Below are 23,952 nucleotides of genomic sequence, written 5' to 3' on the forward strand. Positions count from 1 at the left end.
GCAAATAAAAGAAGAAAAGCATTCAAAGCCCTAAAAAGTCACAGTAAGACGACCTGTTGCTTATTTCTTATCTTCTTGTTTTACATTGTGGGTGTTTTGCTGTCCTGTTATGACATGTGAGCTCTGTCTCTCTCACTGGCTGGTGTCAGACTGTATAATTGGGGCGGGAGCGCGCCTGTGAACGCGCGCCCCGCAGAGCGTCCTTTTGGTTTCCATGGAGACGGCGGACAGCAACAGAGCGCGGAAGGAGAGGTGTCCGACGGCGACTCGGGTTCTCAACATCAGGATTTCACCTTTAACTTCCCAGCGACGGATTCCGGACCTCTAACGGGAGCTGGTTTCTGCCAGAGTCTCCGTTTTGGTCGTTTGGTGAGCAACTAGTTCTTATTTTCCTTTTGAAAAACTAGCTAACAGCGCTGAGTGTGTTACCTGTGAGGGGGGACAGGCGGCTTTCTTGACTAGCTAAATGAAACTTTATATTCTTCCGCCATTTGCCTGCTGAACTGCTTTGTAGAACCATGTGGCATCACATTCGAATTTTCACAGCGTTATGAATGGAATTTTACGTGCAATAAGTTCGTTGAAAGAGTCTAATCGCTGTGTGTGTGTAGCCTCTTTATAGCTGCGATCAAACAGTGACTTTCTCACAGAGCTACACCTGCACACTGACTTTATTAAAAGGGGACATGTGAACTTTGTACGTTTGGATGTTCATCAGAGGGGAACAGGTGGCAAACATTTAACTGAATCTAGCTGTGGTGTTCCTTTTTTTTCATAATTATTACACTATCCAGCATTTTCCATTAACTATTTGTGGTCTTGAACCCTGGAGTTGAAGCTACCCTGCACATCTGATTTTTTATTTTTTTTTTTTGTTTTGAAAGATCGTTTTTAAAGTAAATAAACAAAGCACATACTTAATTTTAACAGACTTTTAAAACATGCCAAGAGAAGCATTACAACAATCCTTACTGCCCTTTACTGGCTACCGGTGAGTTTTGCAGTTCATTTAAAGGTTTTAAATCCTTGAATATTCTGGCCACCTCCCCAGATGAAATGCTCTGGAAGTGCCTTACTGATGTTTCTTCATTTCTAATTATACCGGCTACCTGCAGAGGATCCTCAACAGGCAAACTCAGTATCATCTTTAAAATCTTCTCTTCAATTTCACTTTTATCATTTGACCTTTTCTTAACTCATGGTGATTGTTGTATTTATTTCAATGATTTCATCTTGTTCCGTCCAAAACTCTGATTTTTATTACTTTATTATTTGTTTTGATTCATTTAAAGTTTATTGGTATCATTATTATTACTGTTTATGGGCCATTTGTTATGTTTGTGTGCTCTGTAAAATTGACATACTCCATGTCTGTTCTCGAAGGCGGGTTTGCTTGAATGATATATATTGATCTGTTTCTGAAGCCCTTCCAGACAAATTAGTAATTTTGTGCTAAATAGATGTACTTACTTAATCTTTCCTTACAGCAGTACCTTAGATCAATCCATCTCCTATCTTTCAGCAGCGCTGCAGCTGAATGACCCTGGAGGTTTCATCCTGACAGATGGAGAGCAGCTCTCACATACTGCCACCCTCGTCCCCGTGTCCCCTGCCGGTCTCCTCCTCGCCCCAGCAGACGTCCTCAAACGGTTGGGTTTCGCTCCCACTTTCACCTATTTCCTTCCCCCCGTCCCCAACATCACTTTCTCCAGCAACAGCAGAGTCCGTTCAGTCCTCCTCCCCTCTTTCACACTGCACTGCGTCCCATTGCCTCGAAGGACAAATCGTACAATGCCTGAGCCTGGAAAACTCATCTGACCAAGATGACCTGACCTGTCTCAACTGGCTGCACCAGAGGGGGAACCTGCTACCGCTGCAGCCTCTTGCCAAAATGACACCGCTGGCCCAGCAGGAGTCCTACACACCCAGCCAGCCGCTTCCTCCTGCCTCATCCAAGCCGCCGTACTCCTTCAGCAGTCTGATTTTCATGGCAATAGAAGATTCCCCAAACAAGAGTCTTCCGGTGAAGGATATCTACGAATGGATTGTCAACAATTTTCCCTATTACAGGACGGCCACTGGAGGCTGGAGGAACTCTGTTAGACACAACCTCTCCCTGAGCAAGAGCTTCCGTCGCATTCAGAGGGACAAGAGCCAGGTAGGTAGATAACAGGACAGTCACACACCGACTTCAGATGCTCTGTAATAAAAACAACAGCTAGGCCTCCCTGAAGGGAAGTGTTTATAATGAAAGCTCCCTGACACCCTCTGATGTGTCAGTGTTGCTTTAAACTAACACCTTTGCCCTGGACACTGCAGTCTGAATGTTTCAAGTGGTTTGGTGTTTTTGTTGCAGTCGGTGGGGAAGGGATCGCTGTGGTGTGTGTGTCCAGAGTACCGGCCGGCGCTCCTCGAGGTGCTGAGGAAAACCCACAGTTATCACAGCACCAACAGCAACCTGATAAACAAGCCTGAGCTGTGAGTACGATCACATAGATTAACCACGTCAAACAACTAATATCATTAATGGTCTTGATTATTGTTTTACTTTGTGAATTAAAGTGGGAAAAAATGGTTATTTAGTGTTCAGTTGATCATGATATGGAATTCAGTAAAAGAAAAAAAAAAGCAAGCAGCTCCTTACATCTGTGAAGTTGCCGGCTGGAACCAGCAACTGTTTGTCGTACAGTACTCATCAATAAATAAGCAGTTACCAAAAGTGAAATAGGTAAAGTTTCTGCTGACTGACTCTTGATAATTCCTTTAGTCTATGAGAAAAATATTTAATAAAAATTATAGTAGTTACAATCCAACATGTGAGAATTTGCTGCCTTTTATTTTTTGTGTTTAAAAACAAATTGAAATGGAACATTTTCATATTTTGAACTCTAAATTGAAAAACAAAGAATCTTTTGCACATCTTTTTCGTGAGACAGGAGTGTAGGAGGTAGACAAGCAGATCGAAAGGCTCCAGCACACTGTTTAACTTGCAAACATATGTTTAATATTGACATTTACGCATATATGATCTACGATATACATGCTGCTGTTACAAGTAATTTCCTGTAAAGGATCAATGCAGTGTTCTATTTATTTATGTATTTCAGTGCTAGACCTTCGTCACACAAATAGTGACAAAGAGGAGCCAACTTAAACGGAGTGGGAATGACTGTAAATGTGCAAGTAATCACATTCCCTGTGCACTATAAGGAAATGTGGCAATTTAGAAAAGTAAAACAATCAGAATTGTACCCCAAAGAGTAGATTTACTCTAAGTTTAAAAAAAAAGCAAAATATAAACCTACTTTTCATAATTTTATGTCTCCTAGAATAATTTGTACCTGAATAATTGTACAAAATAGTGACAAAAATAATTAGTAACTATAGGCCTACAAACTATTAATTAGTTTAGGTTAATACAGTTTTTTCTTCTGGATTGTATTCTTACCACATCCACACTATATAATTTGCCAGTAATAGCACTCTGAATAATTTTACATTTTAATGACACTCTGTTCTTGAAATCTATCTTAAAAAACAAGACAAAGTGCCATATATGTGTCGTCTACCTTGTATGTTGTGTGCAGGTTGGAAGGAGCTGACTATGAGGTGCCCGCAGTTTGTGATTCAATGGAAATCTCAGGTTAGTGACCCACAACAGGTTCATGCGTCAGAATTAGCACACGACTCTGCATATTTAACCCTTTATGAATTTCTTTTAGCCTACAGTGTTTCATCAGCGCAGTAACAGCCCTCTGTGACACTTTTATTACCTGAAGCTTTTCTTCCACTCTGCAGCTTTCTCAGCATGCAACATTGTTCCTGTGTTTGTGTTCCGTTGCCATGGCAGCTACCCTCTATTACCATGGCAACCCAGCAATAGCCACCTTTATGAGTCCCCTCGTTTCATTTCCGAGCCTATGCGCTATACGGGCCCACGTGCTCGCTGGAGATTCTGACAAGTGGCTGTTCAATCGGCCGGTTTGAAAAACAGGTTATTATTTCTAATGTTTTGTGTCATTTCCACTCTTGTGTTTATTTTCTCACGCAGATCCTCTCGCTCACACCCTGCTGCTCTCTGCACCCTCACCCCAAATCCTCACCACCGACAACCCAGCCTTCACTGAGAACCCCCCGTGCCTTTTGACCCCGGATCACGAGGAGCTAGTCACCATAGAGCCGGTTGACTACCAGCAGGAGGAGGTTTGTGAAGACATGGAGAAGGACCCGCTGTCAGACAGCGGCTACATCGAGTTACACTATTACCAGTCTAACCAGTACCAGTACCTGGTGCTGCCGGGCGACACCGAGCTGGACCTGGAGACTGTGGAGATCCTGCAGCTGGACGCTGAGGCCCAGGAGGCTGCTGGGTCGCTGCTGGACCTGGCAGGTGGTGGATATTAATTCATATTTAATAGTCGCAGGTAAATGCAGTGCTTCGGTCCCCTGTAAGCAAACACGTCAACAAATGAACACGAGTTGGGATTTATGTTGGTTCTTCCTGAGATATTGTCACTGCCCTGAAACTTGTGTATTGTTCTGTAGTTTGATAATGATATAGATCAACGTTACTTAAGGACTAATTTAAAACTATGGATCATATTACTTCATGTGTATTGAGGCACTTTTCAATGCATTTAGAACCATATCAAACTAAAAAGCATGGACAAAAAAAACTGAGGTGACAGTATTAATACAATAAGTTTTCTGGGTTTCCACTGTGATATTTTTTTTAACAGATTAAGTGAATTCTCAGGGGTGGAAGGAATGCTTCCAGCTCAAGTAGAGGTATTGTTTTTTGAAGATGTTTCCCAAGTTAAAGTTTGATCTATACACTGTTGAAAGTTCTACAAAAGTTGCTCTTTTGAGGAATACAAAGCACACTGACTCACATCCACACTGTCACCTTTTAAATATGTGTTATAAACCTTCTCCACTTCTTCAGCGTGGTGAGCATCTTTTCTGTATAAGAATATTTTTGTAGATTTAATGAGGAAAAAAGTATATTCGTATGATTTTCCCTTTAACGCTGTTGCTGTAAGCTTTTATGAAATGCTGTCATTCTAAACATAATTGAGTATGAGACCTACTTAAAAATATATATTTATAATGTAGTAGCAATTGTAGAAGATATTCAAAACAATATAATTACAATAATACACACGCTTCCATTTTTTTCTTTTAAAAAAAAAAAATAAAATAAATAAATAAATATATATATATATATATATATATATATATATATATATATATATATATATATATATATATATATATATATATATATATATATATTACACATATTCACTGTGAAATGCCACTATTGAATATCTGTATACTCTTTACAAAAGACATGTCTGTCCTAGATGCTGGATTCTTGGAAGTTGTATGCTGAACTGTTTCTAATAGAGGGTTAACAGATTATTAGCAGATTGCAGATTCTTGGAACTGATATTCAACATTTTTCCAAAATTCAAGATGGTTATTTTTTCCTCTTATTAAATAGATTAATGTAGAAATGCACTACTTTAGCTCCAATGCAGCTGTCTCTTTCTACTTGTATTGACACGCTATGGTCTCAAGCAATGTCCCCCTCACAGCACTATCTGATAAGTAATACACTACCAGAAATAACACTAAAGATTAACTACTGAAAAGTTTCTGTTATTAAATATATGTAACACACGCATAGACAAAGAAATTTAATTGAAGTCTTCTGTTGGAATTTGTCTTAGTCTAGATTTTGACACCAAGATTTAGATTTTTAACGCAAAAATATATTGCTTCCAAATATCAATTATCGGTCTGTGCGATTACTAATGATCTGTATCAGTGCAGAAAAAAACACCTACTTTTTAAACCCCTTTAGAAAAATCTTTACTTTTGGGTGAAATAGACTCACTGATCCTCATGTATAGCAGTAACTTTGATTCATTTCTGTCTGCTCTTTCAGCTGAGTAACCCATGAAGTCTCTTTCTAAGAGACGGATAGAGAATAGATTTTATTACTGCCTTTTATACTCCTCATTCTTTTACATTATATTTGCTGGAGATGAATTTCTGTATATGATGCTATGTTGCTGAATCCCTGAATGTCTTAGTTTTTTGTGGATTTTAAACTGTGCATATGATCGTGTAAACTAAGCTGTCTTCAATCAGGAATGGTTTGATTGGAATCATTTTGATAAATCACTGCCATTTGAACCACTTCACATTTCAGGGTACACTAAATTCCTGTTTGTAAATTGTATGTATTTTCAAAAGTTTTAGGTTTTGTAATCTAACAAATAAACTCTGTGATGCTGTTCTTGTGAATTAAAACCTCCTGTTCTTATGTTGTTACTGCTTTTTCACCTTCATCCTTGTTGCTCTTTGTTAAAAACTGTTGCAGCTCAAGTTTGGTGTATTTGTGGCATCTGTGGAATGTGTTGTTTACATGTATTATACCGTTAGAGGGCGCAAAACTGACAGACTACAGGACCAAACACAGTCTGTGACATTTTAAAACAATAAACACAAGCCTGTTGTGAGGCTACAGTATTTGTTTCATCCGTGGAAATATATCAGAAAAAGATTTGTATAAATGCAAAACACCTAACCCGTGTTTTACATCACCTGTCCGGTAGTTCCGTATTCGTAACTCAGCATTAAAAACTACATTTCCTGTAGCTATGGCGTATATTTGGCACACTGGGGCATGTAGTCCATAGACAGACTACAGAAAAAGCCGAATGCTGGATTGAAACTACATTTCCCAGGTGGCGTCGCGGCAGGCTGAAGGCGGAAGTGTGCGAGTTTCGTGGTGGAAAAAAGTTCTCATGGTTGTTTTCATGCCAGTGTAAAAAGTTACGTTTCAGTCGTTTGTCGACTCTCATGAGAGTGTGTTGAAGCCGTTTGAAGACACCAAAGGTAACATGACACCGTGAAACACGAGCTAAAGCCAACAGATAAGTTATTTACAGGCTCTTTAAATATTGCTGCAACGGTCGTCTTTTCAGCTCCTTTACCAGCTACTGACGGGTACATGTTAGCTCTTTGTTTTTGTTTGAGTATAGCAGCTATTTGTGCTATTAGCCTGCCAGCCGTTAAGTAGCACGTTAGCATGATAGCCGTGAGCTTTAGTTTTCTATTCAGCTTATGTAAGACGTCCACGTTAGCGTTGGCGGTTTGTTTAGATTAAGTTGTACCAAGTACTGCCTGCGAGAAGTGGCATTTCCTAAGATCCAGCAGTTAAATTAGAGAAAGTGTTGTACATTTTAGTATATCTTCTGCCGTGTTTGCTCATTACAAAGTACGGGCAGATTACAAAATATGGTTTTGTCAGAGCTGCAGTGTTTGCTTCATTGCGTGAAGTCTGTCTAGCCAAGTCAGTGCAGAGAAATGGCTGGCATGCTGCTCCTCACTGCCACACCTTTGAGGTGAGGAGTTTTGGTTCGAGGAGGCAGCTTTTTCTGGGTGTTATGTACAGATAATCACCCATTAAAGCACCACACCGTCTTACTCATCATGAGAGAGCACATCCCTCCTAGGAATCAGCAACAATGAAGTCCTTTGAAGCAGCTGAAATGAAGTATTGGGAGCATGCTGGAGGCAAAGCAGCATGACAGCCATGAGAGCAGCCCACAGTCAGCTTTACACAAAGATAAATATTGTCTCTGATGGAAAGACCAATGTGTGTCTGATTTTTATTGATCGAGAAGGCAGAGTAAACAGCCTTGTGTGATCATCATTCAAATCTTAAATCTTAGAGCCGCTGGGGAGACGATCAGCTGCACGGCTCCGCAAATTGATCTTTCAAGATTTTGTGTTTTGTCTACATCTAATGGCTGTTGGCATTATTGATTAATACACCAGTCTGTCTGTTTTCCTGTGGCCATGTTTATATTGACTGACAGTGAAAGATTTAATGTACCACAGTGGCTATAGTATTGAATTATATAAAATTTCCCATTGGTCACTGATGACAAATAATACTAAAATTAATAACCGTTGATCAATATTTCAATGGAATACATCAACATTTTTTTAAAAAGAAATTATATTTTGTTAAAACATGTTCAAACTTTAGTATTTACAGCTTACAGACAACACAATTAATCAAAACATGGACTGATGAACCAATAATAAAAATGAGTAATTAGTTGCAAGGTTGTACAAAAAAATGTGAATAATGACAAAAACATCTTTTTCTGTTGTTTTTCCTCCTGTATTAGTTGTAGATTAGTGATATCAGCATTGACTGCTAGCTTTTTGTTGCAAATCCATCAAATTGTCACCTCCACATTCTCATTTTTGGCTTGAAACCAAAATGTGTGCTGTGGTGTTTGGCTTTGCAGCTAAACTCATCATGTCATTGTCAATAGATGCTCATTGAAATTCAGTTGGTCAAACATCAGAAGTGAAACCTCAAGATAAACAGTTTATGCCATTAAGCCATTAAGTTTCATCCAGCTGTTTTATACAGATGAATGAAAATGTTGTAATGATTATGCAAAACGAACATGTCCGCATTAATCCTGGTGTGTTTGTGTGTGACATTCACAGGGACCAGTGCCTCTGAAGAATGGGGAGTGAACCAGGCCCAGTTCAGATTGTCACAGTGTGTAAGGAGGATCACTCCTTCGCGTTGGATACGGAGGCTTTGGCTCGGGTTCTGTTGGCTCCGGAGGTCCGAGACAAACATGTGGTGGTGCTGTCGGTGGCTGGAGCTTTCAGAAAGGGGAAAAGCTTCCTGCTTGATTTCATGATCCGCTACATGTACAGAAAGGTGACTTCCACTGGAACATGATCTCTGTGTTTCAGTTCTTTGGACATCAAATCATACCCCTAATATCTGTCTAAGTTCACACATGTTGTCAGCAGGGACAGGCAGTAATCTGGTTCAGCTGCATATTTATCTCTATTAGTGGTTTTTCAGGATGTCACACTGGCTTGTTCCTCTTTTTGTGTTGAAGGTGTGATAACCTGAAAATCAGTAATAGAAACATATATGCAGTCTTACCACATTAATGCCCATCCCTGCTGTAACATGTGAACTGACTAGTTTATTAAGAAGGATTAATTTAGTCGTTACCTCCATTATTAGGTGGAGTCCATATGACCGCCCTGTCTTTGTTTTTCTATACATATTTTATCACCAAACTTCCTGACTAAAATGATGTCTGCTGTGCTCATTGATGAATCGTACTAATCCCAGTAACTCCATTACCTTTCCTGTAGTGCCACCATTAGGCCATGAACTACCACTGAACTTTTCAGCGCAGTGAAACAAACAACTAACTGAGGAGATAATTATGACCCGGAAGTTCTACACTTCTTTGTGTAGTGAATTATGTACAACAGTGTGAATTTACATTTCAGAGTGAAATGACAGAATGAATGACATCTTTCAGTTCTTGAAGCTTCACCTAAAGCCTCATCCTTCCTCTTACTGGTGTTAAACAAACTCTTGTGTTTCTGCAGAGTGATGAAAACTGGCTGGGTGATGACAACGAGCCTCTGACGGGATTTTCTTGGAGAGGTGGTTCAGAACCAGAGACAACAGGCATCCAAATCTGGAGTGAAGTTTTCCTCGTCCAAAAGAGCGATGGAACAGAGGTGCTCACACATTTATGTTATTTATTTATTACACAAGAGTGCACAAGTTAACTCTAAAGCTACAGCAGAGAAAGAATGCAATAATCCTGGTCATTTGCGATAGTGGCGTCCTCCTAAAATGTCGCCACAGACCGTTCACTACTTGCACAATGTACCTCTGAAAAGCAGACACGCAAGTGTTTCTGACTGGGCACAGCGGTTATGGATGGAAATCAGAGTTTCTGCAACAGCTCAGACAGTGTTGAAGACATTGCATAACATCAGCCTCTGGATGACGTCCAAGAATAAAACACTTGCATGCCCTTTGGCACAAAACCGTAAGATGAAGTTTTCCCAGAGAACATGAAACGAAGGCTGATGAATATTGGGAGCGCATTCTGTGGTCAGATGAGACCAATAGAAATTTATTCGACTCAGATGGGGTCCAACGTGTTTGGCAGGAACCTGTTCGTGTGAATGCATGGTCTTGACAGTGAAGCACAGAGGTGGGATGTGATGATAAGGAGCTGCGTGAGAGCAAAGGGTGTTGAGAAGGTGACATTTATAGATAGAAACATGAACGCCTGTGGTTATGAAAAAAAAAGTACTGGCTGACACGATGACTCCAGCTGGCAGAAGCTTGGCAGAAGAGGAATATTTCAGCTTGATCGTTATCCACAGATCACTGCCAAAGTCACGCAGGAGTGCCTTACGAGTAAAAAAAAGTGAAAATGACAACCTGGCCCAGTATGTCGCCTGACTTATATCCAATAGAACTCCTTGGGGTATTTTAAAGAGAAAAATAAAGCAACACCACCTCTACCGCAAGAGCAGCTGAAATAAATAGTGTCTGGCAGAACATTTTTCCAGAAAATACTAGTGTGTCTCAAACAATTAGAATATTTTTAAAGAAGCTTAATGTTTTTCGCACATAACATGAAATATTTCAAGCGTTTTTTGTTTTGATGATTATGACTTTTAGCTCATGAAAGTCAGAAGTATTGCGTGAATATATGAACATACACTCTAGAAGCTGGACTCTGCTGTATTGTATATCCTGGTTTTTATTTATCTGAAGAAATATGCTAATAATTTGTTAAACTGTCTGTTTTTCATGAAGTACAAGTCATAGTTATCAAAATAAAACAAAATGAATACAGAATAAATGAAAGTTTGAATTGAATTAACAAAAAAAAATTAGTTTTTCACTAAGTTCTAATTTTTTTGAGATACACTAGTATGTGCAGTACTGATATCTTCTGTGCTGAGGAGAATTCACTCTGTCATCAAAAATAAAGGCATTAAAAAAAAACAAAACATTCAATTTAGAATGTTTGTTGATTAGAGTTCCTACTATGGGTGCTGTATTTTTCATATAGTCAATCTAAATAAAAAACAAAAATAAAAAACAAGGATGCAAGGCGTTTGAACAAACTGATTAAAAAAGCTGGCTCTGTGGTTGGATTCAGATTGAACTCACTGGAGGATGAGGTGGAGAGACGGGCACTTAGAAAGATGGAGGCCATTCTGACAAACCTGGATCATCCACTTCACATCTGCCTCAGTGAACAACAAAACATCGGTGGACTGCTCCTATCCCTGCGCTGCAGAAAGCTTCAGAAAATCTTTCTGTCCTGCAGTAATCAGACTATTTAATTCAAAAGTAAACAGATGAGACCAGACAATTGAATTTCCCTTCGGGGATTAATAAAGTCATTGTATTGTATTGTATTGTAAATTGTTCAGGCTAAAAGCAATGCAAATATTGAGAGGTGATCCACTTTAAATCATTTGACATTTAGGTGATACTGTGCACGAGTCAACTCGCTTCTGTTGTTTACTGTTTAACATCAGTTACGTAATAGAATCCTTATGAAGCGTCTTGTCTCTGCTGCTGTAGGTGGCCGTGGTGTTGATGGACACTCAGGGAGCGTTTGATGATCAGTCCACCGTGAAGGACTGTGCCACCATCTTTGCCCTCAGCACCATGACCAGCTCAATACAGGTGACTCATCTTCTCTGATTGTCACTGCTGTAGGGTTTTCCTCAATATTCTTGTAAAGTGTGCTTACATAGTTTGTCTTTTTTTTAGATCTACAATCTGTCATCAAACATTCAAGAGGATGATCTGCAGCAGCTTCAGGTCTGTTTGATAATCTGATGTGTAAAAATTCCACCTAAAAAACTGTGATTTTCAGCCTGATGAAGTTTAGTTGATTTTTAGGACTTTTATGTCAGATTCAGTAGCAAGACTTTTTAAATAAAGGCGTTCTCAAATAGGCTTTTTCCAAAGTGTGCACGGCTAGCATCAGGGCAGGTTTATTTTAAATACATTTTTGTGTCTTTCACAGTTTTGAAGTCTTTAAGTATGACAAATAGTTAAAAAAAAAAAAAACATAAAACAATATTAAATGAGTCGATGTGCTCAAACTTTAAAGTATAGACATGTGATATAAAAATCCCAGAAGATTCTTTTCTGCATCCAACAAAGTGTCTCTTCGTATCGTCACTACTTAACTTCAGCTGCACACCAGATTATTTTGGTAATGAGTCCCTCCTCTTCACAGCTGTTCACAGAGTACGGTCGACTGGCCATGGACGAGATTTTTCTGAAGCCGTTCCAGGTACAAGAACACACAAGATAATTGCTGATGTTGAACATTTATCTTAAGCATGTTCATGTTGTTCTATTAGCCTTAAATAAAAATGTCTTCTCTTCCTACAGTCTTTGATGTTTCTGATCAGAGACTGGAGCTTTCCCTACGAATACACCTACGGGTTTAAAGGCGGCAATGAATTCCTGGATAAACGGTTACAGGTGCAATTCATGTCCTGTTAGTTTGAAGCATTATACAGTTTAAATAATTATGTTGTGCACGGCCGATCTTAAATACTGAGTTTGTGAATGTCCTTCCCACATGGTTGATTTTTAAAGGTTAAGGAGGCCCAACACGAAGAGCTGCAAACGGTGAGGGAACACATCCATTCATGCTTCACCAGCATCTCCTGCTTCCTGTTACCTCACCCCGGGCTGAAGGTTGCCACCAGCCCTGCTTTTGAGGGACAGCTCCGTGGTAGGAGCCACACATTTACATAATATTTTTAGTTTGTTTATGGATAATGCTAAGTAGAGTGCTTGTTATACTGACGGACTCCTGAGGTTTTATGTATTTATTTTATCAGATGTGGCCCCAGAGTTTAAAGAGCAGCTGCAGAGTCTGATTCCCAAACTGCTGCATCCAGACCGTCTGGCTGAGAAAGAAATAAATGGAAACAAAGTCACTTGCATGGGCCTGCTGGAGTTCTTCAAGGTAACGTCTTCATCTAAGGACCTTTGCTGAATTTGAGTAGATTATTCCAGGGTCTTTATACAGTAACAGAGTATGGAATTAGATATTTGTCATTTCCAAATCTGAGAAAGTATAGAAAAACATGTGCTTTGAGACTGTTGCTCTTTGTTGCTTTTCTTCACCCCTTAATACTGATTATCGCAAATTCACATTATACTGCTTTCATTCAGAGTGCAGCCAAGATAACGTATTCATTCCCCCAGTGCCAGTTTGTGCATATTCAATACATACCTCGGAACCTTTCGCAAGCGCTGATTTCTCATAGGACCGCTCGGAGTGGGACCTAATTATTATATATCTGTTATTATTATTATTATATATCTATTCTATGTGCTACAGAGAAATTTACAATCTCCACTTAATTTAGCATCAGCTAGAAAGCAAAAACACAAATAATTATTTTTTTTCTATAATTGTAAATAAGTTCAGGCATCGAGGGGTTAAACATAAAATTCAGAGTTTGTAAAGTAAAAAGCAGAGTGTTTTTCATGGCATCTACAGCAGCTGACATGTTTAGCTCAGTTTGAGAGAGTGTATTGAGAGGCAGGAAGCACTTACTGACTGAAGAGACTCTCCTGCAGAGCTGCCTGTACGTCACGGCCTGGACAACAGCTCGGCCCCAAAAGCCTCCTATCTGCACCAAATCATCCACATTCAGATTCTCTCAAAAGCAAATGCAGCATTTGCATAAATACATAGCATCACATACGATCAAATATTAAGCTTGTCTGAACATTTCTGAGTTATGCAGGGGTGAGGTTGTTACAAAACTGAATGATCCTTTCTGCATAAGGACAACATACATTTATGACTGCATTCATTGCTGTTTCCATGGACACTGTGAATACACAAGGCTACACAGATGCTATAAAAATGTATTTGTTAACCCCTTTCAACTCATTTTTGGCTCTTATTCATACAAGAGACTAATAATAATTAAATAAATGCAGCAGTATGGTGTCAATAATTCAGTATGTTAAGGGAAAATAATATTATTAAAGGTAACACTGGTCGTCTTTAGACAGAGATGTTGTTGCTCTTCATTGTAGCTCACTGTTACCGCATTGCAAATTTAATATAATGTGCACTGAATTTGTCTTGGTTTGGTGTTAATTGATTTGTATATTTTACTAAGAACTACAACCTTCTGTTTTCTAGTATTAGGTGACATAATAATAAATAGTCTGATTGTAAAATACATGCCAGCATTTGGATTTAAAAACATCCAGCTGTTTGAATGCCAGGTGTCAAATATGCTCAGAAAAAGGCTGCAGAGAAATCTGGAAATTTGAGTCTGGAAGAATTTAATTTTCAAATGGAAAATCAGCAGGAATTCTCATACCTGTTTTTTTTTTTTTTTTTTTCATTTTTTTGTCACCAGGCTTATATCAAGATTTATCAGGGAGAAGACTTGCCACAGCCAAAGACGATGCTAATGGTACGTACAGACTGGACAAAAGTTTAAGCAAGCGACTAAGTTTTCCACCCAAGTCTAGTCAATGGTCCTTATTGTTTTTGACTCTCATGTGTACCATATGTGTGTTTGTCCCGCCAGGCTACAGCAGAAGCCAACAACCTGGCAGCTGTAGCAGCAGCCAAAGATCAGTATTACAAGAACATGGAGAAGGTGAGCTCATGTGAAGGAAAGACTGTGTATTCATGAACCACAGCAATTCGCTCTGTTTGACGATTCTGTTGGCAATGTGTGAAATAGAAACATCATAAGAAGGAATTTGTTTTAGTCAGGGCAAGCTTTAAAATGTTTATTGCCTCATTAACCTTCTTAACCCCAAGCAGCTCCTGGGCATTTTGCTTCTGTCACAATTTTGCTCACTATGGGCTCATTTTTCACCGCAAAGCAAAGTTCTGCACCTCAACGGAAACAGCACAACCACAGTAAGAAGTAGAGAGAACTCAGAAATATCTTCTCTGCAGTGTAACAAAGTTACAATGTCATAAATCATAAAGAAAAGAAAACACAAATGTTAAATTTCTTTAATTACTTTTTTGCCAGTACTGAAGAAAATGGTGACTCCAAAGATATTTTATTAGTTACATACATTGTCTCCTGTCTGGTCCATAAATACAGCCTCCAGTTCCATCTACGAAGTCCTGAATTTTTTGTCTAGTGAATGTTAGTTTCAGCTTTGTCACTAATGGGCTGGACTGTTGCACTGAGGAGTTCATAATTCTTTGTTTGAATATCAAGATTTTAAGCTTAAAGTTGGTTTTTGTTTTCTGATGGAGTTGCTTGTCACAGATAATGGACCTTGGTAAGTTGAAAATGTGACAACGATTAATGTTTTTACAGTTGCTGGCTCTGGTAAGTGGTGTAAATTTGGATTTTGTTTTAGGTAAATAACATGCCTTTCAAACCTACTGGTGGATTTTCAGGTTCAGAGGGTTAATTGTCTCTATGTTCATGTAAATGTCAACTACTCTGTTACTTCCTGTCTTTTTCTTAAGGTGTGTGGCGGAGACCTGCCCTATGTGGCTCCCGACTCCCTGGAGGAGAAACATCACTTTTATTTCCGAGAGGCTCTTCACACCTTTTCATCCACCAAGAAGATGGGTGGACAGGAGTTTTGTGAGCGTTACCAGGCACAGCTGGAAAAGGAGCTGGAGGAAATGTGGCAGTCTTTCAGCAAGCACAACGAGGTAGGAGTTGTTTGTTTTAGTCACTTCATTTCTTTCTGTTTCCTTTGAAAGAATGAATATTTAACCCTCCTGTTATGTTGCGGCACAAATTCACCCTTTTTATAGTAAAAAATATGTTAATTGTACATTTTCAGTATGAAACTTAATAAGTATAAACAACATATAAAATGAAAATGGTTAATTTCACGTATTTGCGAACCCACCCTGAACAGAAGCGGTGTCTTGTGTTAATTGTTAAGATCACTCCATGAAAAGAAAAAAATTGAAAATGTGAAAAAAATTATTTTTTTTAATCAATGATGTGTAAAACTATTGTATTTTATATGTAGGTCTTTCCAATGTACATTAAAAAAAGTTTTAACATGCATTTTTTATGAAAAACTGGTGATTTATCCTTAATGAACCGTGATCTGTGAGAGGTAAAGGACATCATTGTACTAAATATTGATTGAAATGGTTACTAATGGAGTTAATAATGAGATATAAACAATGTTTATTGTGATTTTTTGGTTACTGGCATTTTTGGATAATTGAACATGACCCCAGAACTTTATTGCTGTTCCTGTGAAATGAATCTAACCAGAGGGTTAAGCATAAAAAAAAAATCTGACTTGTAAATGTGATTTTTGCAGATTTCCGAGTTGTTTCTAACCACCTCTTTTCTTCTTGGTTGTTAAAGTCAAAAAATCTCTTCAGCGCCTTCCGGACACCTGCCGTGCTGTTTGTCCTGGTGTGCCTCCTCTACATATTGTCAGGCGTGTTGCTCTTTGTTGGTCTGTCCACCTTCGCCCTGGTGTGTGACTGCACTCTGGGTGTGGTCATGATGGCCATGCTGACGTGGGCCTTCATCCGCTACTCTGGTCGGTACCGGGGTGTAGGAGGAGCCATCGACCAGGCCGCAGGTGTGGTCCTGGAGCAGGTGAGAATAAAAAAGGCTGCAGGTCATTTCGTGGTGACTCGTGTCTGTGTTTTGCATCTTTCACTTTTACCATTAGTTTCACTCCATGCACCTATTAAGCCACCAGAGGGCGCACTTGATGTTGAAAACAACAACAAAAATGGCATTAGCCAATCTAGATAAAGAATAGTAGTGGCCCAGTTTGGAAAAGAAAAGCTGCTTACAAAACACAGTGGATTATTTAAAATGAATTTACAAATTTTCTTCTAGTATGGTGTGACACTGAAAAATTATATGAGCAGATTCAGATTTAAACTTGGAATGTTGTCACTCTTGTTAAAGAGCATTTGTCTCGACCTTTAATCTCTAAATCACCTGAGAAGATGGGGAAGACTGGAGAACTTGGGATGCTCTCGCTTAGAACAGTTTCCTCATTTTGGTGTAATTTCATAAACAGACCGCAGGGATTTTCCTGGCTCAGAATGGGCCTCTGAGGGGTGACTATGCACAGCAGAAAGCATGATGGGTCCACTTGCAGTACAGGAAATGAGTTTGTGTTACATGATTTAAAGAAGTCTAGACATTTTTCTGTAATTTCTGACTATTTTTAAATGGCAAACAATAAACCATGGACAACATGAAAGTGCTTGGTGGTGAGCCAGGCCAAAGTTAGGTCATTTCTCACCTTTTGACCACAGGTCATGTGGGCTGCTCACTGAGTACTTTCAGTGTTCTCTTTGGACTTAAACAGCCTGTTTAAAAGGTTTTTTATGGGCTCTGTCTTTGAAATTATTAAATTTTACATCATGTCCATCCCCAAACAGCTGACAGACACAAAGATGTGGTATTTTATGATTCCGATTCTGTGCTTGAGTTTGGCTTAAATTCACACTTGCCTGTTTTCCCAGCAAGTTACTCCATATTTAGTAGGTTACACAGGTGTATAAGCCTCATAGTAACGCTAACTTTAAGCAGATCCTGCCATCTTTGTGTGTTGCCTATTTTAAAAATGGGCCTTGAAGGTTATAATGCCATCCCTGTATAGAGTCACAAAAGTGTTTCATAGTTATATAGTTAATATGTGTTTATTTAAGGCTAGTTAGTAGTGCACTGGAAAGTATACTTTCTGCACTGCAGTTAGCCTGCTACAGTGTTCAGCAGCCATGTGCTGACTTCATTAACTGTTTTTTGGTGCTGCACAGGTTGCGTACGGTGGGTTTATCAGGGCTTGTTTGCTGAAAACGGCTCAACTGTTGCTTCTTGAAACCGAGATGATAAGAGTGGTGAGACTGAGACGTACAGCAGAGGAGTGGGCCATAAAAAAAAACCAATAAGTTAATTAAGTAACCCATGTCTGAAAGTATCTGTAGATTATTGCGACCACTTTAACAGTCATTAAATTTTTAAAAATGGAAAAATTAATTAGATAAAATAGGCAAAGTTGAAAATGTATGAGCTCAGGATCCAACAAAACAAGAGTAAAAAATAGAAACTGAAACTAATGACAGCAATACATTTCACTTACAGCCTCCAGAAGCTGTTAAGCGTTCTTTCTTGAGTTCAGTTCTCTTCCTCACACTAAACCAGAAGTGGTTTGAATTGATCGACTGCACTCTTAGCCGCACAGTTTAAAAATAAGATGGAAGAGGCTGAGAGGTTTCAGTGAAGTAACTACAACAGAACAACTGAAGTCAGCAAGTGTTGCAAGAAGCACTTCTCCCAGCTAGCCGTCCAGTTAACCGTCTTCCCTGTTTTCTGTGTTTTCAGGCCACTGTGGCGCTGAACAAGTCGAGAGGGACGAACACCAGCATCCAGAAGAAATCCAGTTAGAGGACGTCGTCTCGATGCAACGCAAACGGCACAAACACAACACAAGCACACATGCAGCACTAAAGCCTTACCATGCCTCCCATTGGAACAAACATGCAGCTCAACACGTTGGCACAGAATAACAAAATGATGCCAATTCACCAGCATCTCTATTATGCACATTTCTCTGCTTGTCAGAGTTCAGGCTTAAATAAAGGTGACCAGATTCTCCGAGGCAGGGACTCGCATCATCCCAGCCCTCTTATTGATACTTCTTGTCTTAAACTGACACTGCCATCGTTTACAAGTTTACAATTGGTCTTAATAGACAAGTCAATGTTTACCTTTCAACTTAAAGAAAAAAAACACGTTTATTCCTCGGCTGAATGGATCTCACTTGGCTGTATGTCGATCAGACAGAGGTAGTCAGGGTGCTTTTCAGCTTAAGCTTCTGCATCTTTATTTACCTTTAAAAATGCTGGCTTTAAAGCTTCTACATTTATACATATTTCTGTGTGGCTATATTTTTTACTTATCAGCCTTAAAACATTCCACTCTATTTGTAGATTTGCTTTCTATTTGGTATAAACTAGCATTTCCAGGAGGGTGAACGTCGCTTCTTTGAGGAGACAAGAATAAACGCACTTTCCACTTAGCATTGCTGCATTTAATGGAAGTTCAGTTGAAACTTCTTTGTTTCGAGCACTTCTTTGTTTATTGCTTGATGGAAATATGTTACCCTTTGTAGATTTTCATGCTAGATAATAGAAAAAATATATATTTCTGGAACAAATAATCCCACGAGAGCTTCAAACTCCAAAGAAAAGATATTATTAGAATATAGAAAAGGTGCTGAATGCCCAACAGAATAAAACTAGTCGACCAAAGAGTTGGCTTTAAATATTGTTTGAATTATGTTTTGATTTACTCTTATCACTTTGAATTTCAGTGAATATAAGCTAAAATACATTCACAGGACTTAAATCCTTGAAACAACTTAAAAATTGCAGTGATTCCAAATAACACAGTAAAAAAAAATCTTGTTAAACACTAACATGCAACACATAAAAAGCAAGAGGCTTAAATGGACCAAATATAGATGAAAACAAGCAGCAGAAACTTGCAGTAAATGAGACTGTGTGGCTGTCGTCTGCGTACAAGCGTTTCAGCTGTCAGAAGACATAGACTGAGATTATGTTTAAATTTAGTTGTTAAAAATCCTCAGCATGTGGCCATATTAGTCATGCTTGCACCTCAGGAACTATTTCCTGATGTAATGCTTTTAGCCACCATTCATAGCCTGTGATATCTGAGAGATAACACTGATGGTGGTCATCGCACGCTGATAATCAGACTACAGATAAAGAAGATACTCAAACTATTTCACAGTAGCTAGTTCTATATAAGGCTTAGGGTTTGGCTTTATTGATACTAAGTAATCTGTATGAGAATGATTCATATTTGTGTATGATAAAGGCTCTCTCTTTGATAGTCATCACCATGTAAGGCTGGCAGTCTTGCTTGATCCCATGATGTGCTTGGGTCAGACCTTTGCTTTGAATGACTTACATGTAATGGTTGTGTAACAAAAATGAAACCATATTACGGAACAGGCAGAATAGTAACTTTGAGCTGACTTGATTCTTTTGCTCTTGCTTGCATGCAGACATTTAACCAATCAGCAGTATTTTTTCAGTCATACGGAGAATTAAAAAGCCGGACTACACGGTGGATTTATTAGGTTTAGTTTTTCTTTGCGGGGCCAAGCAGGACTTGTCAGGCCAACTCTGAATGAATCAGGTAGTGGATTAAAGGACCATGATTATATGCAACTATGCCCTACATCTCCGAATGCATTGAAATGGAGATTTTTGGAGCAACATTTGATTGGAGAAGTGGAATAGATAGCATTTACTATTTATAAATAGATACCAGATTGTATGACATGAGAGCAGAAATAGGATCCTGTAGTCTCTAATGATGCAGCATGGTGCACTTTGACAACTACTTATATATACTTTATGTGCTCGGATGCACAGTGAAGATGCAAAAAGCTGCTTTATTCTCACAATGATTGCATGAGTCATGAGAACACATCCAGATCCGTGATGTTTGAGCTCATTATGCACTTTTTCACATCTGTCCTTTTACACAAGAGGAGGTAACTTCAAGATGTTTTACATGCAGTTACTGTTGCACTTGCCCTCCTCTTTGGTGCTCTTTGCACACAGCTCATTCCAAAAGTACATAAATGCATGCAGTGGAGTAAATGTAATCATCTCTTGCAGGATTAAAGTGGCCTTGACTTGAGAAATGCTGTTTTTTAAATGAATAAACAGAGCTTGAAACTGTTGACGCACCTTTCCAATCTATTCATTCAACTGTTTTTATTTTAAAAAGTGGATCTAGATCTACTGGCGTTACAAAGATTGTGTGGCAAAGCAGTGAGTAAAACCAGTGAACAGCTTAGATTTTGATTATTTCCCAAATATACTACATCTGTTAGACTTTATTTAGAGATTTGCATCTGATGTAATTATGCAGCACAAAATGGTCTGTCACAGATTGCATTTGAAAATTTGCTCACATTAGATCATATCAGATTAAACTGCATTGTGTTTGAAGAGAGTCAGTACCACAAAATGTAGTTTAGCATCAAACTAGATGAAGAAACCGGAAAGAAAAATTAATGTAGATGGTATATATGCCAATGAACACATAAATAGGCAACAAACTGATAGGGAAGATAATACATATGATAATATGAAACTAGTAATCTGTGTACACTCATAGTACGTTGTGTACAATATGTAATACAATATGAAAGTTAAAATATGAATATATGTATCTCTGTCCAGTCGTCTATGTTCAGTATAAATAATAAGCCATAATACTGCATGTAACGTAATATAGAAAAGGAGTACTGACAATGCATGTATAATATTAGAAGATGCAACTATATCCATATTTATAATGCAAATAAATACACAATGTAATGCAACATGTAGCTTACTAAACTAATGTAGCTAAGGTCATTCATTTGTTATATTAAATCTATGCAGTAAACCATCATATGTGCACTAAGTAGTAATCTTAACGTATTAATATTCAAATTACTATCATTGTCTACTGAAAGCATAAAATTATATTTGACACTTTGGTGACATTGTTTCATTCTGATAAAGCCCTTTGAATTAAACTGAGTAGTAACAATAATATATGGTAGATGGGGTTGATAATTTAATATGAGTAGCAATTTTAGTGACAATTGTGATTTTTGCATTTTTTTTCACCAAATAATATATAAATTAAATTATCTGGTTTTTGTTGCAGTTTTTACCAAACAATACAGCTGGAGAATATTATTTATAAGTTGAGGCATCTATAGCATCATAATGCGTCAAATATAATAGTATGTTTTGACACATTCTGACTTTATCAAAAGACTGCAGCTCCTACACTTTTGATATTGTGCTTGTCCATGTTGTCATAATATTTTGATCAATGCTTGAGATAGGTATTACACGTACAACATTTAACCCTCGTGTCGTCCTGCGGGTCAAAATCGACCCAGTTTAAAGTTTGAAAATGTGGAAAAAAATATATTTTCCCAGTGAAACTTCTGATGTCCACATTTTCAGCGTTTTTGGGAAATCTTTGAACATTTTTTGGTGGAAAAAACGAAATGTTAAAAATGTTTCTGAAGAACATTCACAAAAAAAATCAACCAATATCCAGGGAATTTCGCTGGATTTTGGTTGATTTTTATGTGAATGTTCTTAAAGAGAATATTAGTTTTACTGATATATATGGAATCACTAGATATTTTTCAGTTTTTTTTGGAAGATTTTTACCCATTTTTTGAAAATATTTACGAGTGTTCTTGCCAAATTTGGAGAATTTTTTAAAAATAAAACTTTTAAGGAATTATTGGAATTTTCTTCCTGAAGGTTTTGCAAATTTTCTGAAATTTGGGGATTTTTTTTGCTGATTTTTTTTTTTCAGACAAGGAAACAATATTTTTTGGTGCCGGTAAATGCAGACAACAGGAGGGTTAAAGACCAGAGTTTACAAAGTGAATCAAAATGAATTGTTTTATCATTGACATAAAGATATAGTGATAATATTGAGAAAAGTAGATACATGAGAATACAGGGACTCCTTATACATTATGTTTCATTATATTTTTAATTGTAACCTGGTGACTGAATGTTGTGTTCTCCACCATGAGCCTATGCAAAAAAGATGCAAACTGAAGCATAAAGTTCACCAGAATGCAGGAAGTTAACTGTTCAATGCTGTAAGTTTGCTGAAGGAGGAACCCCAGAAAACATCTTTTATATTCAAATAAAGCTTATATATTGTCTGAATATTGAATTTTCTTTACATAAATACAGCCAGATCCACCATAAAGTGTTGACAAAGCACAAAATAGTGCACAAAAATTCACCAGACTGCAGGAAATTGTGTTTTTTTAGTGGGTGTTCACATTTTGGGGTCTGTAAACTGAACTAAAATGCATACATTTATAGATGGAAGAGTAAACTTGTGTTGTCACAAAGGGGATATGATTAAACAGGAGAATACATGGAGTCTAGATACTTTATATTCGGACTTGTCAGCTGGTGGCAGACATATGAACTGTTGCAGAAAGCACAGGAACCAGTGCTTCAAGTTCGCAGGAAGTGTAGTGCTGATGTTGACAGTTTCCTGGGGGAGGAACTCAAACCCCTGCAATATTCAGATGAAACATATATTTTGCCTGAATCTTGAGTTTTCTTTGCATAAATACAGACATAACCAGCATAAAATGATGAAAAAAAGCACAAATTGGTGCACAAGAAAAATCACTAGATTGCAGGAAATTAAGTGTTTGATGCTCGGAATCACTGGGTGACATACTAGTTATTATTCAAATGGAACTTTCTGCCATGTAAACAATAGCAGCTGCTAATCACCAAACATCTTGTGTGGTGACTCGGTGTAGCGGTGATTTGGGGGCGCTGTGTGACGCGTGTTGTTCTCCCACATAAAGGATGTAGGTCAGGCTGCGTGTTTACAGCCACAGTATAGCGGCGGCCTCGTCTCATCCTCTGCAGAAATGTGCACATTCAGCTCGGTGTGTCGGTGTCATCGTGCCGCCTGGACACCGGGCGGCCTCTCCTCTGTTCTCCTCCACGCGGCGCCGCCGTGCAGATTTCTGCTTCAGCGGCTTTCTGTCGCTTCTTTCCTTATATGGTGATCAGCGTCGCGGCCCGACCCTCCGCGCGCCGTGAGCGAGGCGCGTGCACCGTCGCCGCCGCCGCTCACCGTTCACTTCCATATTTGGAAGTGAGTTCAACAAAAACCGCACGGGGGGAGAGGAGGAGGCGGGGAGGAGGCGGAGGGAGGTGAATGGAGAATTTCCTCCCACCCTGAAACCCGGTTTGTGGCCGACTGGCAGCTGAATGTCGGTCACAACATCCCATCACTTATTGATCGCTGCTCACGTCATTCGTGCGATAATTCACCTTTCAAATTACTCACGTTATCACAGTGACAAGTAACAGTGTAGTAAAACACGTTAGAAACTACAATAAACAGCTGCAGAGCACCACTAGCCGGACATGTATGTTCTAATATATGGTATAAATCATAACACTAGTGCTACAACGAGCAATA

General features: G+C 38.6%; 2 protein-coding genes across 3 annotated transcripts; both read left to right on the forward strand.

The window, feature by feature from the left end:
* Positions 1 to 209: 209 nt before the first annotated feature.
* si:ch211-145o7.3 (forkhead box protein N2) lies at positions 210 to 5,184 on the forward strand. 2 transcript variants are annotated; one of them, XM_023284882.3, is made up of 5 exons: positions 210 to 369; positions 1,523 to 2,158; positions 2,357 to 2,478; positions 3,588 to 3,643; positions 4,052 to 5,184. In XM_023284882.3, exons 2-5 carry the CDS (start codon positions 1,565 to 1,567, stop codon positions 4,402 to 4,404), a joined length of 1,125 nt encoding a protein of 374 aa, XP_023140650.1. In that variant the 5' UTR covers positions 210 to 369; positions 1,523 to 1,564; the 3' UTR covers positions 4,405 to 5,184. The 2 variants fall into 2 exon arrangements, with proteins under 2 accessions (XP_023140650.1, XP_023140649.1); XM_023284881.3 differs by having other exon boundaries at positions 1,526 to 2,158.
* Positions 5,185 to 6,768: 1,584 nt separating this feature from the next.
* On the forward strand, positions 6,769 to 20,644 carry atl3 (atlastin 3). Its single transcript, XM_023284867.3, has 14 exons — positions 6,769 to 6,909; positions 8,545 to 8,767; positions 9,463 to 9,597; positions 11,477 to 11,581; positions 11,669 to 11,719; positions 12,144 to 12,200; positions 12,302 to 12,394; positions 12,512 to 12,650; positions 12,760 to 12,887; positions 14,308 to 14,364; positions 14,482 to 14,553; positions 15,393 to 15,584; positions 16,264 to 16,503; positions 18,250 to 20,644. Exons 2-14 carry the CDS (start codon positions 8,564 to 8,566, stop codon positions 18,310 to 18,312), a joined length of 1,536 nt encoding a protein of 511 aa, XP_023140635.1. The 5' UTR covers positions 6,769 to 6,909; positions 8,545 to 8,563; the 3' UTR covers positions 18,313 to 20,644.
* The last annotated feature ends 3,308 nt before the right edge of the window (positions 20,645 to 23,952 follow it).

The sequence above is a fragment of the Amphiprion ocellaris genome, chromosome 13, assembly GCF_022539595.1.
Source record: "Amphiprion ocellaris isolate individual 3 ecotype Okinawa chromosome 13, ASM2253959v1, whole genome shotgun sequence".
NCBI lineage: Eukaryota > Metazoa > Chordata > Actinopteri > Pomacentridae > Amphiprion > Amphiprion ocellaris.

Excerpts from the sequence above, each read along its gene's own strand:
- si:ch211-145o7.3 (XM_023284882.3), top strand. The coding sequence starts at position 1,565 with ATGGAGAGCAGCTCTCACATACTGCCACCCTCGTCCCCGTGTCCCCTG. Across the intron at positions 2,479-3,587 it reads CTGATAAACAAGCCTGAGCT|GTTGGAAGGAGCTGACTATG; the intron begins GTGAGTACGATC and ends TGTTGTGTGCAG. Across the intron at positions 3,644-4,051 it reads TGATTCAATGGAAATCTCAG|ATCCTCTCGCTCACACCCTG; the intron begins GTTAGTGACCCA and ends TTTCTCACGCAG.
- atl3 (XM_023284867.3), top strand. The coding sequence starts at position 8,564 with ATGGGGAGTGAACCAGGCCCAGTTCAGATTGTCACAGTGTGTAAGGAG. Across the intron at positions 14,365-14,481 it reads AGCCAAAGACGATGCTAATG|GCTACAGCAGAAGCCAACAA; the intron begins GTACGTACAGAC and ends TTGTCCCGCCAG. Across the intron at positions 15,585-16,263 it reads CTTTCAGCAAGCACAACGAG|TCAAAAAATCTCTTCAGCGC; the intron begins GTAGGAGTTGTT and ends TGGTTGTTAAAG.